Here is a 15,510-nt window from a genome sequence, read left to right on the forward strand (position 1 = left end):
ACATAAGAAAGTCAGACCAAATAATTCAGCTAAACCTTTCTATATCATTTTTATTTTTACTCGAACATATCCATGCAAACACTTAATTGAGCCAGGCTAATTTGTTCTCTATATGTGATGGAGGAATTCAGCTGTCTCATATCAATCAGTGTCTCTGCATCTGCCTTCAATATGGCCCTCACCATTCAATGCCATAGCTTTGAAGCTTTCCATGAAACGACGACAAACTTGAGAAGCACTCGTTGTGGGTGATTTGCAGGTGCCTCTGAACATGTCCCACAATTTAAGGGCACGAGAGAGGCCAATGGTCACCAGAGCTGTTCTTTTGTCCTCTTCTAAAACATGGAGCAGCACCTACGTGAGCTCCTTCATGGCCTTCCACTTCACTTTTTCTTGCTAAAACTACCTTTCAAATAGCATGCTAAACCATGGACTTTGAACTATAAAAGGCCCTTGGGATTCCTCGGAGAGTCACAGTAGTGAATTAAGATACAAGAGAGAGTTGGCAAAGGAAATGGGGAGGAAGCCTAGCTCTTCGAATGAGGGGATGATCAATAGAGGAGCATGGACTCCTCAAGAAGACAAGGTGCTTGTTTCCTACATATCGACTTACGGGGTGGGCAAATGGGAGTCTCTCCCCAAACGAGCCGGTCAGTTCAGTTCAGTTCCATATTCTGAAAAGTGTTGTCTATACATTTCTCAAGAGAAAGTGTTGGATTTGGAGAATGCACGTAGGGCTTAAGCGTTCCGGGAAGAGCTGCAGACTCCGATGGCTCAACTACCTGCGGCCGGACATCAAGAGGGGGAACATCTCCGACGACGAGGAGGCCTTGATCATCAGACTCCACAAGCTACTTGGAAACAGGTCATTTTCATATTGATGTTCAACAAGCATTTGTATAGTGATTCCCTTTTGTTTTCGGATTGGGGCTGGCCACAGGTGGTCTCTGATTGCAAGGCGATTGCCCGGGCGAACCGACAACGAGATCAAGAACTACTGGAACACGACCTTGGTGAAGAAGCTACAAGGTGAACTGCCTCAATTCAACAAGCTGTATCGCACAATTTCAACTGGAACCGAATCAAATTCTAGCGGCACAGCGACCAAGTCAATACTACAAGGAAAGGCCACTGTTGCATCTCTGCCGACTGATGCTGACTCCAACACGGCTCGAGCCTTTTGTGGTCTGGATGCTCCTCTGATGCTGCCATTGTTGGCCGTCCCAGAAGGCTACTCTGGTTCTGCCATGGACATGCTTGCAGTGTCATGGCCTTTGGATTCAGGTGCTTGGGAAGAGCCAAACATCGTCGGCATTGAGATCGAAGAGTTTGGATACGGATCGCAGAGAGGTGACGGCATCAAGAACTGTCAGGATCTTGAAGACATGATGGCTAGTGAAGGAGCAACAAACGGCACTTGGGAGGAAAATGATGATCTTCCCAGCTTCTGCTTAGTGTCGTAGATAACAAAACTCCTCCTATGCAGTTCTGTGTGAAAGTTCTCTGTGCAGTCGCAAATTTGGCCGGAAAGATCTCGGATTCGACCGTACATGGGGCTTTCACACAGAAATTGAGTGCGAATTTGCTTCAGGCAGATTTTATCTTTTAGTTAGTTTGTTTGGTAATAATGTGCAAGATTTAAGTGAGGAGCATATATCGAGTAAGAATAAATAAAAGGAGTTTCCAATAACTCATCAAAAATAAAATTTTAAAAACTAGTTTATTATTAATAAACTCATAAAGTATTTAATAAACTCATTTACCATTAAACTAAATTATCATTAATATATAAAATAAATAAACCTATATTTATAATGAGTTTTTAAGATTTAAATGGACAAATCTGATCCCTTCAGGAGAGGAGTCACATACGCAAAACACGAGGGGACAGGGCCACGCCACTGCTTTCCTCCACAGCAAATCTTTTCGTGATTTTCTGCGCCTCTCTCTCACATTTGCATTCCTTTCCAGATTCGACTAAATCGCCGATATCATCGAGGTTTTCGCTCTTTCATCGTCTCCTTCCTCTCGCCGCTTCCCTTCGCATCTCTGAGGTATGTATCATGACACCAATCTGCCACGAAAAAGATCCCCCATTTAAGATCTCTTTTTTCATGCGTTTTGGTTGCATCAGATCTATCTTACCGAGCTTTCTTTTGAGCCATGGTGAATTCGGTACGATTTGGTTCCCTGGTTTTATTTTCTCCTCTGTTCGTGCGCTCTGATGGCTATTTTTTTTCCTTTCTTTCGATTTTCCTTCTTCGATTATCGTCGTGATTGTTCGAAAGAAGAATTTGTTAAATGAGAGTTCGAGAACGCCGCGGCGAGCATCATGTGTGTCATATGATCTCCTCGCTTGCGTTGCCTTTGTTGCCTTTCTGAAATGAAGCTGCCATGACAACTATTTCTCCTCCCCTAGTAAACCCTAAGAAGTTTCCAATATGCCTTTTGAATTTGATTTAAAGTCTTCTCACTTTGCAGGGCTTCTGGCGACAAAGAGAAGGAGGGGATGTTGGAGATGGATACCTTGGTCATCGGCAATGGAAGTCAAATCGAGGGCAAACTCTTGGATCCCTTGCAAAGGAACTTCCTCCAGGTGCAGAGCATTCTGGACCAGAACAGGCTCCTGATCAACGAGATCAACCAGAACCACGAGTCCAGAATCCCCGACAACCTCAGCCGCAACGTCGGCCTCATCCGAGAGCTCAACGACAACATCCGCCGCATCGTCGATCTCTACGGCAACCTCTCCGTCTCATTCACCGACTCCAAGGACGCAGACTCTGATGCAAAGCGCGGCCACAAGAGGAACAGACCGGCGTAAAGAATCATTCAATTACCTAGATAGAGAGATATCAAGGAGGGAGGAAGAGAATGAGACAGCTTACACTTGTTAGCATACAGAACAGTGTATAAGCTTTGCAGATGATCAGCTTGCAGATCAAAATAAAAGGTGATTATTTCTCACATTGTTGTGATCATCACGTTGTTCGTCTTCTAAATGCCATCTATATCTCAAATTTCATTCTAACCAAACCATCAATAAGAAGCGGGCGTCATTGTGATACTACAGTGCCTTCAATAAGGGCAGCAAATTTCACCTTCCAGTCTGTAACCCTTTCTGGCCCATTTACCACCTGCACAGATATCACTCCCTATTAGTGTGTGTTGCAGAAACACATGATGTAGTTTAGGTTAAATGCATCTTCAAATTTAGGTTACTTCAAATATTAGGCCTTCCTCTGGTGGCGACTCAAGTGCCTCCACACAAATAACTGCTGCATCCTCTTTACTCAGACTTCCCTTTGCTGCATCACCCTACATTTGGTGACGACATGCTTGTGAGAAGGATTGAATAGATTGCATCAAAAAATGCCTACATTATCAGATATGAATGCCCTTGTTGCTAATTCAAATTACTGTTAAGTACCTTGCTGAAGCTGAAACTTTGATCGCCACTAGGAGCACTCTGCAGCAAGCCAGTTCTTATTATTGTGTATGGAACACCAGCCGTTATCACAGCCTTTTCATCTCTATCCGCCAGCTCTCTGGCTTTGCTATTCATAATCGCTTGAAATCCGCCACTTCCTTTATAATACGCCAACTGCAATCTGATCAAAACTCATGCTTGAAGACCATGACGAGAGAGAAAACATGAGAATTTGCTCGATGAAAAACTTGAGGACCTGAGATAGAAGAACAATGTGGTTTACACCTTTTGTTCGAGCTATGTCCGAGAAAAAGCCATCCTGCAAGATAAAGAGAGTCTAGCAAGATAGATTATGCAAGCAACATCAGCTATGCAAGAATCATATACCTTTAAGACTCATTTCTATGGCAAAAACAAAAGTCAGCATCGAAAATGAGTGATATCAAAGATCCAGGAGAATGGTGCATATGCCTCTTAGTAAACCTAAACAAGTATATATATTCTAGACATCTGGAAGATAGACAGAATCAAAATACATCAGAATTCAAAATACATACATCTGATGCACAAATGATCGAACGAACACCTCTGAGAGTCTTTGTGAGAAAGGTCTTGTCATTCAGATCTCCAACCAATGACTACATAAAGCAAAGGATCCAAAGAATCCACTATACTTTAGAGAAATATGATCAGTGCTATCATCATTGTGCAGATGTTTACCTCAACATAAGTTCCAAAGGCATCAGCAGCAGCTCGTTTATCCTTAACTATTGCTTTTATCCGGAGGCGCTTAAGAATCAATGAAAGGATTACCATCTGGTGTAAGTGTAAATCACAGGAGAATTAGTAAACTGAAAGAAACTATCATATTGGCTATGCCTCGATTGGTGAGAAATCAAATCGTCGAAATAATTTGGAAGAAAAAAAGACTAATTGTCTGTTTGCTATCAAAGAAGAAAAAGAAGAGGCAAATTTGACTGATATTGGATATTGATAAATGAAAGAACTAGCAAACTTTTAGCATTGAAATATAGTGTGAACTAGTTACTTCCAAAACAAAAGGAACATTATACATTAATGAAGAGATAATCTCTCCTGTTTAGGTCAGAAAGGTCTCACTTGACCAATTTCGCTTTCACCATCAGTGACCAGCACAGCATCGCGTGTTTCTTCGATCTCTAGTATCCATCAAGGTAAAAGTTATTGATATGGACCACAAAGATACAAGTTCTAGCATGCATAAATTTCATTCTACCTGAAGATTCATCATCATCCTCCAGATCACCATCCTTAGGAAGCAAATCAGGCGCTCCATACCACTTCCTCAACTTAGGCCCGCCTGGAAAAATAAGGTTAATCTTCTCAGATCAAAGGTGCACATATAAACTAATGAATCTCAGACGATTTGTCAGAAAAGTTTTATTCCGCGATCGAGAGAGAAAAGAGACAATCCTACACGAGATACAAACTTCTTTCTCAACAAGAAAAAAAAAACTACGTCCAGATGAAATTGCATTACAATACTTACCTTCTATGTAGTCGAGGAGCTGATCGGCGAAGTTGGCTTCTTTCTTCTTGGAGCAGCGGCACGCCAGCGGAGCCGGCCGAGGCGTTTTCCTCTGGAAGGAGGGCGTACGGGAATAAAACGATTGAGATGATGAGAGATCAAGGAGGAGACGAGGTGCGGGTGACGTCGAGCAGAGACGATGAGCGACCGCCATTGGAGCTTCTGAGGTTAGAGGAAGCACAAACCCCGATCCGTTTACAAGAGATTGAGTTGGGAGTTATCAGATATTTACGAGATTGCCATCGGTGACCCGCGTGGCATGGCCGTTGGAGTGGGCTAGGCCGCCCAGTTGGCATATTATGGGCTGCGAAGGGATACGGCCCGCTAGTTTAGACCGGTTCGGACTGAAATTAGCATGATTTGACTCAGTATTATATATATTTTTTAAAATATATTTTTTAATATAAATGATTGTAATTTTTCTTTAATCTCGCAGATTTCGTGCACGTTTATAATTTCTGCCAGCTGGCTCGCGCTACGAACCTTCATCAGCCGCCGCCGTCGTTTGACTCTGACCCATTCCAAGATCTAGATAATTGCTGCTGACGTGACAGTCAAATGTTTGACCACCAGGCCAGCAAACCCTCCTCTATTTAGAGCGGCGTCTTCTCTGCGCTCTGCTCTCGTATCTCAATAATCTCTCTGTTAATTTAGTCTCGACGATTTTAATCATTTAATTAGAGTGATGGACGGCTTCTTCTCCGACTCTGACGTGCTGACGAAAGTGGCGCTGTTCGCTCTGGTTCAGGCTCTCGTCTATCTCATCCTCTCCAAGTCTTCCACCATTTTCTCCGACGACAGGGTGAGGAGAAGCCTCAGCTTCCGACCGGCACGCTCCGTCAGCGTCCGCCGCTGGCTGGCCTTGCTTTCCGACATGCCTGCCGGCGGCGAGATCTCACCGTTGGCGCCGAGGCCTCCTCGACGAGAGGAATCGCTGTCGTCGTCCGACGACGTGAAGAAATATTGATAAGAAATTAATAAACTTTTTCTTCGTATATGTATTTGATTTGTTGTTAAAAATTTATTTGTATAAAAAAATTCTCGTTAAAATTTTTTTTATATCCATAATTAAATTTCAATTAAATATATGTATTTAATTAAATGATTTGCTCAAATAATATAATAATTAAATTCGCTTATCTCCTGACTCCTATGGAATGTACTCATCTGCATGCTACATTTGTCCTAAAAAAACAAAAACGAAGGCATTTGAGCATATCGACAACCTTTTGGAGTGATGTATTAGGAGATTAAGCCCTCTCTTTGTAACGTAAACTCAGTGAGAATAATCATTAAAGTATTCTAACAAAGTTTTGTCAGCTTTGAATTACGACCATCAATGCAACCATATCCGAAGAAGAAACCACCCGGAGTAGGAATTCCGCATACGCGAATTTACTATTTTGACACCGCCGAGGCGCCTGTAGGAATGGGAAATAGGTTAAATATGGCATGCCCTCGGATGTAATTTCAAATTGCTCCCTCTACTCTATAAATCCAAGAACACGCATAGCGAAGCATTGGAACCCATGGTGATGGAGGGTCATGAGGGCGTGAGGGAGGTGTATAAAGAGTGCATGAGGAACCACTCGCTGAGGCACGGCGCCGGCTACACCGTGGACGGCTGTTGCAGGTTCATTCCGGCGTCCGGAGACCGCCAGCTGCAGTGCGGCGCGTGCGGCTGCCACCGCAACTTCCACCGCACGGACTTCTGCGTCGCCGGCACCCTGCCTGGGCGGAGCGAGAGGCGGCGGCCGCGGGCGAGGTTTTCGGAGGAGCAGAAGCAGCGCATGGCTCGCTGCGCGGAGAGGCTTGGGTGGAAGATCCCGAGGGGCCGTGCCAGGGCCGGAGGCGAGGAGGAGGATCAGGTCTCGAGGTTCTGCCGCGGGATCGGGGTGACCAGGCAGGCGTTCAAGGTGTGGATGCACAACCACAAGGGCAGCGCCAGTTCTGCTCCGGCGGCGGCAGCGCTGGTGGCGTCATCAGAGGCCACCGCCCGAGGCAGAGCGGCTATGAACGGAGGAGTGGAGGAGGTGATCAAGATCGGGGACGAGGCGATGGAGGACGAGGAGGAGGCAAAGGATCTGGATTGAGCTGATCTGCATGCAGAATGGGTTTGATTTGGACATGATTTTAATAATAAATCTGAATCTTCCGTGAAAAACTCTTTCATCTGCGTTCCTATCTTATTCATTGTCATGCTTTTGCAAAAGTCAAATTTATTCACACACCACATTTGATATGCAAGCAATATGTTTGACTAGAAGTCAATCTAACTCACTTACCGATCAGATACTTATTGATCTCTCATTTGTGTCTCGAAATAAAGACCAAAATGTTCATGTGAAGCACTCGACCAAAAAAGGCTGGTTAGCCATGATTGTGGCCCATAACAGTTTGTAACAAGCCGGGGTAGTTTGGTAAACTGATGCGAGTATTACTTGGCCAACATCATCTGCACAAACTCCTGATAGTCGACTTGTCCATCGCCGTTGATGTCTGCTTCTCGTATCATTTCGTCGACCTCCTCGTCCGTAAATTTCTCGCCCAGGGTTGCCATCACATGGCGGAGCTGCAAATGCAGAAAAAGGAAAGCAGAAAGCAGTATTATATAGACTGTTTCCACATTCAACAAGAGCCTGATTAAGGTAATTGTCATTCGATGAGCAGCCTCAGAGTTCTCTAGTAATGATGTTATGCATTCAAATCTTGGGAATATATGGCACCTCTTGAGCAGAAATGAACCCGTTTGAGTCCTTGTCAAACACTTTGAATGCCTCCATCAGCTCCTCCTCAGAATCAGCATCCTTCATTTATTCAAAAGCAAAATATAGTGAATGTATCATTTTGGTTAAAAGATGATAATTAAGGCTTACGAACTATTTATCAGAACACTGTGGATTCAACTAAATCTCCTGAACTTCTAATATCATATGAAATAAAATTCAACTGCATCTTTTCAGCAAGGGACAAGGATCATTCTATAACAAATTGAATAGGGGCTGTTTCCTTGGAAGAAGCATGGACATATGAGTAGTTGAATGTGCCATGCATGATAATGCGTGCTTACTTGCAGATAATTTGTTCATGGCTTTGGGAGACGTCAGTAGCACAAAACATATCAGTAAATTGTTAGATAAAATAGAAAAATGTAACCTAAATTGAGTGCCTTAGTTTCTGAGTAAAACAACTATTTTAGAGTATGTAAATGCATTAAGTTTTAATTCCATGTTGCATAAATAAATAGATATATTTCTATACTGGAGTCTCCTACTCCTTCCCAACCCATCCGGCCACCCCCATTCACACCTCCCTTCAATTCCCTGCTGGAAGTTTTCTTTTCACTGTGAAACTCCAGTTGCAAGTTTATGTTACATCCAATGCGAACCCATACTCCAGTTGCAAGTTTATCTTCCATCCAATGCAAGCCCATTTTCCTCCAACCTTCTCACAGCTGTGGTAGGCTCAAAACCTCTCCTCTTGTCTTTCTAGACTGCCCTTGTAACAAATGAGCAATGAGATAGATCTATGCCTGTATAGATCTGTGTATTAATAAATGATGACAGATGAGGAAACTTTTGCATAGTTCACCTGATCTATGGGGTATGAGACCGTCACAGCTTTATACATTTTCAAAGTAGTGATGCACAAAGGATGGGAACCTACTTTGCCGTTTGGCTGTTGTTCAATATGAAACTAGAGGCAGGCCGCCCCATCAGTTGAGATGAAATTAGAAGTGTTATAATGCTTCAAAGCATAGCTTGGATAACCAATAAATTTAAAGACAACTGACGGGCACCATAGTTACACAACCTTAATTAATTAGATTTGAAAGTGTAGAAAGGATACTCAAAATAATAAAAAGGTGCCTAAATGTTGGCAATATTAATGACCATATAAGATTCACATTGGCAACCCTACATAGTTGTTTATAAAATATACAGTTTAGGACATTAGTTATCAGTGCTGACAAACATGGTACGAAGTGGAGTCAATTGACCCCACAAAAATTATCGAATTAATGATTTAGTTTCAAGAAAAATTAATGGCTTTCTCCTTTATATGCTCTTAATTCAAGAAGCATGTTGAGATAATTTAATAACCACTAGAAATATAAATTAGAAGTATATATAAATTATAAAATTTAATATATTTTTATAATGTAACAATTGCACATGAGTGTATTATTCTCTATTTTTTTTGGAATGAACTACTTGGTAACTAATTGTGCAACTCCTCTTTTACCCTTGCTGCTGCCGTCCAACCTCACCTCCAGTTCTATATATAGAAAATCTAAGCCCCTTACCTACCTGATCCTTTCTGTGGATGTAACCTGATTCTGGCCATCAGTGATTCTTCCGTGTTTATGCAGTGCCACAAAACAATGACCCAATGTCAATCTATCAAAGATCAAAATCTCTGCAATACTTGACAACTATGACAGATCTCAAGTCACTAGCTGTTTTCATTGGTTTTTTGCTAGAAAACAATTTTCAGACTTAAATTATAAAATAATATCATAGGAGAATGTACATATAAGAAAAACCTACCTGTGGACACAAAAAGACCAGCAACCGTCATGTTTTAATTTCATCAAAGAGACGCTATGAAGCAAAAAACAAAAGCACATAAAGTGAAATCTGACCTTGGTTTTACGTGTCATCAGATTCAAGAACTCAAGAAAATCAATTGTTCCATTTTGGTCAGCATCAACTTCACTGATCATATCTCTCAATTCAGCTTCACTTGGGTTTTGGCCTAAGGATCTCATAATGGTGCCTAACTCTTTTGTAGTTATGCAGCCTAGACAAAGGAAAAGATGCATATATTAATCTCCAGACACCAGTCCAATACCAATGTGAAAGTAACCATTGAAAAACTATTTCTTGGGCATACATAACCTCAAATACATAACAAATATCAGACAAACTTTCCAACTGATGCACATGGATTTAAGCATTTGAGGGAACCTTACTCTTCATTCATATGCAAGTTATGCTTAAAAGAAAGTAAATTAAAAACATGTATATGCTTAAAAGACAAGGTATCAAAAACCAAACTGTAAACTACTTTACATGCAATAAAACAAAAACCAAAGTACTTCTAAGAGTACATAGGAAATTGTATTGATGATTAAAACTCTAGATGAGAGTCAAGATTACCTATAGAACACGTGTACACATTCTATGTTACAATTTCATCTACTAGGTCATATGCATCTCAACAGTCTTAGAACTCATACCCAGTTGTATGAAATATTCTTGTACGCCATGTCAGATAAGGAAAGATATTTATTAGAAGTGTGGCAGCAATGATTCTTGCCTAAAAGCATTGTGAGCAATCAATTCCGTTTGCAACTAACTTGTTTACAGTGATGATAAAAAGGAATGTTTAGTTTTTTGTGCAAACGAATCCACAGAATCAGGTGCGAAACTTTTCCTCGCTCAAGAAATTTATAGAAAGAGAGAAACCATGATCCAGATGAATCAGAAGAAAAACGTAAGAATGTCCAACATTAACATTGCCCAACATAAGATCACCTTCTATCAAAGATCGACGCAAAAAAGGCCCCATCATCCTTTCGATTGGAGAGTTCGCGCATGATAAAGAGACAGCAGGGATCCATGATCCACCGATCTCAATATCTTACAACTCACAGAGAAACGCCACGAGAAGACACATTGCGGACAGCCTAGGGTTACATTTAAGGTAGAAGCGGGAGAGAGGAGAAAGGATACCGTTTCCGTCCTTGTCGAAGAGGCTGAATGCCTCCTTGAAAAAAGCGATCTGCTCCTCCGTCAACTGCTCCGCCATTGATCGCAATGAGGACAGACGATTCACTACTTTCCGCTCTTCTTCTTTCCGCCTCCTTGATTTCGTCTTCCTCACTCCCTTCCCGCTGGCTTTATATTGGGCGAGGGGAACCAGGGGCTTGACTTGCTTGACGATTGCTAAAGACTCCTTGCCGACCCGTTACACGCGCCTTAGAGCATCCACGGTACTCTACTTCATTTGAACGCGTTCAAGTGGGGTGGGGTGGGGTGGGGTGGGCCAGCCTCACTAGTTTATTTTTTTATTTATTAAAAAATTTATAAATTTTTAAATTAAAAATTAAATAAAAGAGATAAATAATAAAATATGAGAGTATTTTTTTAATAATATAATTATTTTTTTTTAAATGGTAATAATTTAATTTGTTGTGGTATTTTTTATCCACATTTATTTTATTTAATAAATATATTTTAAAAATTAATATTATTTTAAAAAAATAGTAAAATTATTTTTTAAAAATAAGATTATTATTAAAAATAATAATAATAATTTTAATATTTTAAAATATATTTTAATTATATTTATTTAATATATATTAATTTTAAAATAATTGAGTTGACGATAAGAATCATAAATAATGAATGGTAATATTAAAAAAAATGTGGTTAAAAAAATATGTTGTTATAATTAATATGTAATAGTTTAACCCATGCTTTTTATAAGATGATGAATGTTATAATTAATTAACATTATGGATGCTTTAAGATGAACCCCATTGAAACACACACAATGCGGCCAATAAGTAAATACTCATCTTTTATTTATATTTTTAAAATCCTACTTATTATTATTATTATTATTATTATTATTATTATTATTATTATTATTATTAATAATAATGTGTCAAAATTATTCAAATTTTATCTAAATTAATCAAAATTACTTTAAAATATTCGTAGAAGCGGTTAACATAGCTATAATAAAATTCTAAATTTTATACTGTTTAATGATAGATCTTAAACTTGAATGCCATTATATCACAATAGTTTTTACCAAATAGAAAAGAAATTAAAATTCATCAAAATCAGTTAAAATTATTTTAAGATAACCATAACAATTGTATAATCTACCCAGTAGTTGTTATAAAATTATAGATAAATCTTAACTCCTAAATTGTAAGTCTCGAATACTATTATATTTATATATTTTTTACCAACTTAATTAAAATTATTTAAATTTTATCAAAATTATTTAAATTTTATCAAAATTATTTTAAATTAGTTAAAATTATTTTAAAATAATTATAAAATTTATTAAGTGGTTGTTATAATGCTCCAAGAGTATTGTATTAACTATTATATGTTGTAACAATCAGTAGTAGCTAGTGTAACCTATAGAAATTAATAATAATAAACTCTAATCCTGGGTGACTGATCCGATTTCATAAAAAATTTTCACTGGTCACTATAATAAATCAGAAAGCACGTATGATGAGCAGAGTTACGCATCCTATTTAAATAAAAAAATTCCTATAAATACACTAGACTATATATATATATATATATATATATATATATTTTGATGCGGTGCATAATGGTAGGATATGATCAAGGGGGCGTGGTAGTCAGAAGTCAAGGGGACGTGACAATAAAAAATTAAGGGGATGTGGCAATCAGAAGTCAAGGGCGCGTGACAGTCAAAGGTCGAGAAGACGTATCGCCTAAAAAAAGGCGTTGTAAAGTTAAAGGTTGTTACTCAGCTAATGCCCTGACAAGATGCCCAGGTCGGGAATTCAAATGGGTCACTCAGACGAGGGGCCCAGGTCAGGAATTCAGACACGTTTTTTTGTCAAGATAACCAGGTCAGGAATTTAGACAAGTTACTCAGTCAGGCTGCCCAGGTCGGGAATTCAGATGGGTCACTCAGGTGAGGACCCCAGGTCAGGAATTCAGACACGTTTTTCGGTCAAGATGACTAGGTCAGGAATTCAACAAGTTACTCGGTCAAGCTGCCCAGGTCGCGAGTTCAGATGGGTTACTCGGGTGAGGGGACCAGGCTAGGGGTGTAATCGAGTCGAGCCGAGCCGAACTCTTGAATGTTTGAGCTTGACTCGTTTATAATCGAGCCGAGCTCAAGCTTTATTTAACGAATATATTCATGGCTCACGAGCTTATTCGAGTTTTTATCGAGCCTAAACGAGCTTAATAAATATAAATCATAAATTTAAATATTCATTAAAAACTAAATTATATATTTAGATAAAAGTATAATATTATTATTAAAATTTATAATTTTATTCTAATAAATAAATTTAATATATTTGTCTATATTTTTCATAAGTAGAGTGTAAAATCTATAAATTCAATATCAAAACTATTATTTTTTTTTATTTAAAAGTTGCTTAATGAGCTTAACGAACGTGTTCAAGAGTTAACGAGCCGAATATTACGAAGCTTGAGCTTGGTTTGTTTATCTTAACGAGTCTCATTAAACGAGCTCAAACGAGCTTTTATCGAATCGAGCTTCGAATAGCTCGCGAGCGGCTTGGTTCATTTACATCCCTAGGACCAGGTCAAGAATTAAGACGGGTTATTCGGTCAGGCTGTCCAGGACTGAAGTTCAGACAAGTTTCTCAGTCAAGATGACCAGGTCAGGAATTCAATAAGTTACTCGGTCAGGCTGCCCAGATCGGGAGTTCAGATGGGTCACTCAGGCGAGGGGCCCAGGTCAGGAATTCAGACACGTTTTTTGGTCAAGATGACCAGGTCAGGAATTCAACAAGTTACTCGGTCAAGCTGCCCAGGTCGGGAGTTCAGATGGGTTACTCGGGCGAGGGGACCAGGTTAGGAATTCAGATGGGTTATTCGGTCAGGTTGTCCAGGTCGGAAGTTCAAACAAGTTTCTCGGTCAAGATGACCAAGTGATCAGGAATTCAATAAGTTATTCGGTTAGGATGCCCAGGTCAGGAGTTCAGATGGGTTACTTGGGCGAGGGGACCAAGTCAGGAATTCAGACGGGTTACTCAGTCAGGCTGTCCAGGTCGAGAGTTCAGACAAGTTTCTCGGTCAAGATGACCAGGTTAAGAATTTGGACAAGTTACTCGGTCAGGATGCCCAGGTCAAGAAGTCAGATTAGTAATACCAAGAACGAGGAAGAAGGAGAAGGAACCATCTCTATTGGTCGGGTTTTCTCATAGCAGACTCATGTACACTAGCTTGATGTGTCTGGTCGGGATATGACGGATTACTCAGATGCACCCCGGTCAGGCCGGGCGATCGCTGGTTGTCAGAAGTTCTCTTGTTCATGCTTGATCAACGAAAACGACAAAAGAGCCAAAGAATCGTAACCACTTGTCAGAGAATATCTGTTGTGTATCAGGATATATTCTAACGGTCTGGGACCAGCTGATAGAAGAACCTTCCTCCGACCTATAGGAGGATGCCAAGTGTCACCCACTGCCAGACAGAGTTTGACACCCGACATTCCCTGACACTTGCCAGAAGCCCTAAATACACATGGTCATATAAAAAGGGGTGTCATCTCCCTGGCACAGGTACGCTCCCTCACATTTTCGCATCTGTCTTCTACTTTCTGCAATTTTGACTATTCTTCTGGGGAAAAGTACCTGACTCGAGCGTCGGAGGGCCTGCTCTGAGGATTTTTTCCATGTTTCTTGGTCCCTAATGTAAAGGGAGTTCGTTTGAGTGTGCACAGAAAACTCTCGCTTCATCATCCTCGCATCACCCTCTGTCAACAACCCGTGGAATTTGCCTGTGCAGCATTGTGCTCGTAGGAAGCCTCCATCGCCTTCCGTCGACGCCAACGACAACACAGCCGACCTCCATCCGACTCAAATTCCGGACGAGATCATACACACACACACACACATATATATATATTGTGGATATGATGTCATAATATAGTATGATATCCAGATTGTTACTATCATTTTACTATTCACATAATTTGGAGAGCTCATTTGATTTTTTTTTTTTTTTTTTTTTTTAAGAATTGATTGTGTTTGCATTTAAAGCTAAGGAACGTGAGGATGACTTTTCATAAGGAAATCACATCATATTGTGAGTTAAGTTGTTTCTTTGAGTTTATCAAAGACAAAAAAAATTATTTTTACCATAGAAGGTGTCAGTGGCGAAACCAAGAATTTAAATATGGAGAGACGATTACGATCTTAACAACGAATGATATTCTCTATTTCCACCAATGAAATCCCATAATACTACATGTTACATCGCCGTTATGTCACTAAGTCTTTTGGCATCATAGTAAAATGCTCTTGGTGAGGCCAAACCACTTTTCCTCTCATTATCATCATCTCCACTTCACACAAGTCATATTTTGAGCCATCAAAAGATTAGGATTAGGTCTCCATCCCAACTTAAGCTAGGATACTAAATTCACACTAGATGGAGGAAAAATTCGAATCGAGAATGAAGTATTATTCGATTTTATATTAGATGTCCCAACTACACGAAGAAAAAAAATTCTTCTTAGAAGGAACTACTAAAATAAAAATCTTCAAAGATAATGGTTAAGACTATATCATACAATTGAATCTATTTAATATTCCTAGCTTAACATCTATAAGAAAGCCTCTCATCTACACAGATCAATCATGTTATCATAAAAGTCCGAAAGCAAATTTTAATTAATTTTTCAATTCACTTTTTCTACGAGATAAGTATCAAAACCTACAAACTTTGATAATGGGATGCAAGAAAAA

The 15,510-nt window shown here is 39.8% G+C and overlaps 6 protein-coding genes across 8 annotated transcripts; 4 read left to right on the forward strand and 2 right to left on the reverse strand.

Annotated features, from left to right (window-relative positions):
- The first annotated feature begins 514 nt into the window (after window positions 1-514).
- Window positions 515-1,463, forward strand: LOC121978672 (transcription factor MYB1-like). Its single transcript, XM_042530980.1, has 3 exons — window positions 515-650; window positions 736-865; window positions 941-1,463. Exons 1-3 carry the CDS (start codon window positions 515-517, stop codon window positions 1,461-1,463), a joined length of 789 nt encoding a protein of 262 aa, XP_042386914.1.
- Window positions 1,464-2,241: 778 nt separating this feature from the next.
- Window positions 2,242-5,215, reverse strand: LOC121976669 (uncharacterized protein At2g37660, chloroplastic-like). 2 transcript variants are annotated; one of them, XM_042528941.1, is made up of 10 exons: window positions 4,959-5,215; window positions 4,686-4,769; window positions 4,550-4,608; window positions 4,151-4,246; window positions 3,988-4,068; window positions 3,687-3,749; window positions 3,431-3,604; window positions 3,223-3,318; window positions 2,969-3,137; window positions 2,242-2,840 (listed from the first exon to the last, which is right to left on the reverse strand). In XM_042528941.1, the coding sequence occupies exons 1-9, from the start codon at window positions 5,149-5,151 to the stop codon at window positions 3,057-3,059; spliced, it is 927 nt and encodes a 308-aa protein (XP_042384875.1). In that variant the 5' UTR covers window positions 5,152-5,215; the 3' UTR covers window positions 2,242-2,840; window positions 2,969-3,056. The 2 variants fall into 2 exon arrangements, with proteins under 2 accessions (XP_042384875.1, XP_042384874.1); XM_042528940.1 differs by having other exon boundaries at window positions 3,687-3,767.
- On the forward strand, window positions 2,510-2,967 carry LOC121976672 (protein ELF4-LIKE 3-like). Its single transcript, XM_042528944.1, has one exon. The coding sequence runs from the start codon at window positions 2,510-2,512 to the stop codon at window positions 2,822-2,824; it is 315 nt and encodes a 104-aa protein (XP_042384878.1). The 3' UTR covers window positions 2,825-2,967.
- A 392-nt stretch (window positions 5,216-5,607) lies between the features above and the next one.
- Window positions 5,608-6,056, forward strand: LOC121976673. Its single transcript, XM_042528946.1, has one exon. It carries the CDS (start codon window positions 5,683-5,685, stop codon window positions 5,962-5,964), a length of 282 nt encoding a protein of 93 aa, XP_042384880.1. The 5' UTR covers window positions 5,608-5,682; the 3' UTR covers window positions 5,965-6,056.
- Window positions 6,057-6,237: 181 nt separating this feature from the next.
- On the forward strand, window positions 6,238-7,147 carry LOC121976670 (zinc-finger homeodomain protein 11-like). Its single transcript, XM_042528942.1, has one exon. It carries the CDS (start codon window positions 6,527-6,529, stop codon window positions 7,088-7,090), a length of 564 nt encoding a protein of 187 aa, XP_042384876.1. The 5' UTR covers window positions 6,238-6,526; the 3' UTR covers window positions 7,091-7,147.
- Window positions 6,482-10,966, reverse strand: LOC121976671 (calmodulin-like). Of its 2 annotated transcripts, XR_006110673.1 has the most exons (5): window positions 10,736-10,966; window positions 9,643-9,800; window positions 7,724-7,804; window positions 7,283-7,569; window positions 6,482-7,096 (listed from the first exon to the last, which is right to left on the reverse strand). XR_006110673.1 is itself a non-coding variant. In XM_042528943.1 (4 exons), exons 1-4 carry the CDS (start codon window positions 10,809-10,811, stop codon window positions 7,435-7,437), a joined length of 450 nt encoding a protein of 149 aa, XP_042384877.1. In that variant the 5' UTR covers window positions 10,812-10,966; the 3' UTR covers window positions 7,200-7,434. The 2 variants fall into 2 exon arrangements, 1 of the variants encoding a protein (XP_042384877.1); XM_042528943.1 differs by lacking the exon at window positions 6,482-7,096 and having other exon boundaries at window positions 7,200-7,569.
- Window positions 10,967-15,510: the final 4,544 nt, after the last annotated feature.

This window comes from Zingiber officinale, chromosome 4B (assembly GCF_018446385.1).
Source record: "Zingiber officinale cultivar Zhangliang chromosome 4B, Zo_v1.1, whole genome shotgun sequence".
In the NCBI taxonomy this organism is placed as follows: domain Eukaryota; kingdom Viridiplantae; phylum Streptophyta; class Magnoliopsida; order Zingiberales; family Zingiberaceae; genus Zingiber; species Zingiber officinale.

Coding starts and splice junctions, on each gene's coding strand:
- LOC121978672 (XM_042530980.1), top strand. CDS start 515: ATGGGGAGGAAGCCTAGCTCTTCGAATGAGGGGATGATCAATAGAGGA. Junction 651..735: donor GTCTCTCCCCAAACGAGCCG/GTCAGTTCAGTT, acceptor GAATGCACGTAG/GGCTTAAGCGTTCCGGGAAG. Junction 866..940: donor CACAAGCTACTTGGAAACAG/GTCATTTTCATA, acceptor GGCTGGCCACAG/GTGGTCTCTGATTGCAAGGC.
- LOC121976672 (XM_042528944.1), top strand. CDS start 2,510: ATGTTGGAGATGGATACCTTGGTCATCGGCAATGGAAGTCAAATCGAG.
- LOC121976669 (XM_042528940.1), bottom strand. CDS start 5,151: ATGGCGGTCGCTCATCGTCTCTGCTCGACGTCACCCGCACCTCGTCTC. Junction 4,069..4,150: donor CCTTTGGAACTTATGTTGAG/GTAAACATCTGC, acceptor TGCTTTATGTAG/TCATTGGTTGGAGATCTGAA. Junction 3,138..3,222: donor AGGAAGGCCTAATATTTGAA/GTAACCTAAATT, acceptor ATATCTGTGCAG/GTGGTAAATGGGCCAGAAAG.
- LOC121976673 (XM_042528946.1), top strand. CDS start 5,683: ATGGACGGCTTCTTCTCCGACTCTGACGTGCTGACGAAAGTGGCGCTG.
- LOC121976670 (XM_042528942.1), top strand. CDS start 6,527: ATGGTGATGGAGGGTCATGAGGGCGTGAGGGAGGTGTATAAAGAGTGC.
- LOC121976671 (XM_042528943.1), bottom strand. CDS start 10,811: ATGGCGGAGCAGTTGACGGAGGAGCAGATCGCTTTTTTCAAGGAGGCA. Junction 9,801..10,735: donor CTTCGACAAGGACGGAAACG/GTATCCTTTCTC, acceptor TCCTTTGTCTAG/GCTGCATAACTACAAAAGAG. Junction 7,570..7,723: donor GGTTCATTTCTGCTCAAGAG/GTGCCATATATT, acceptor CTGCATTTGCAG/CTCCGCCATGTGATGGCAAC.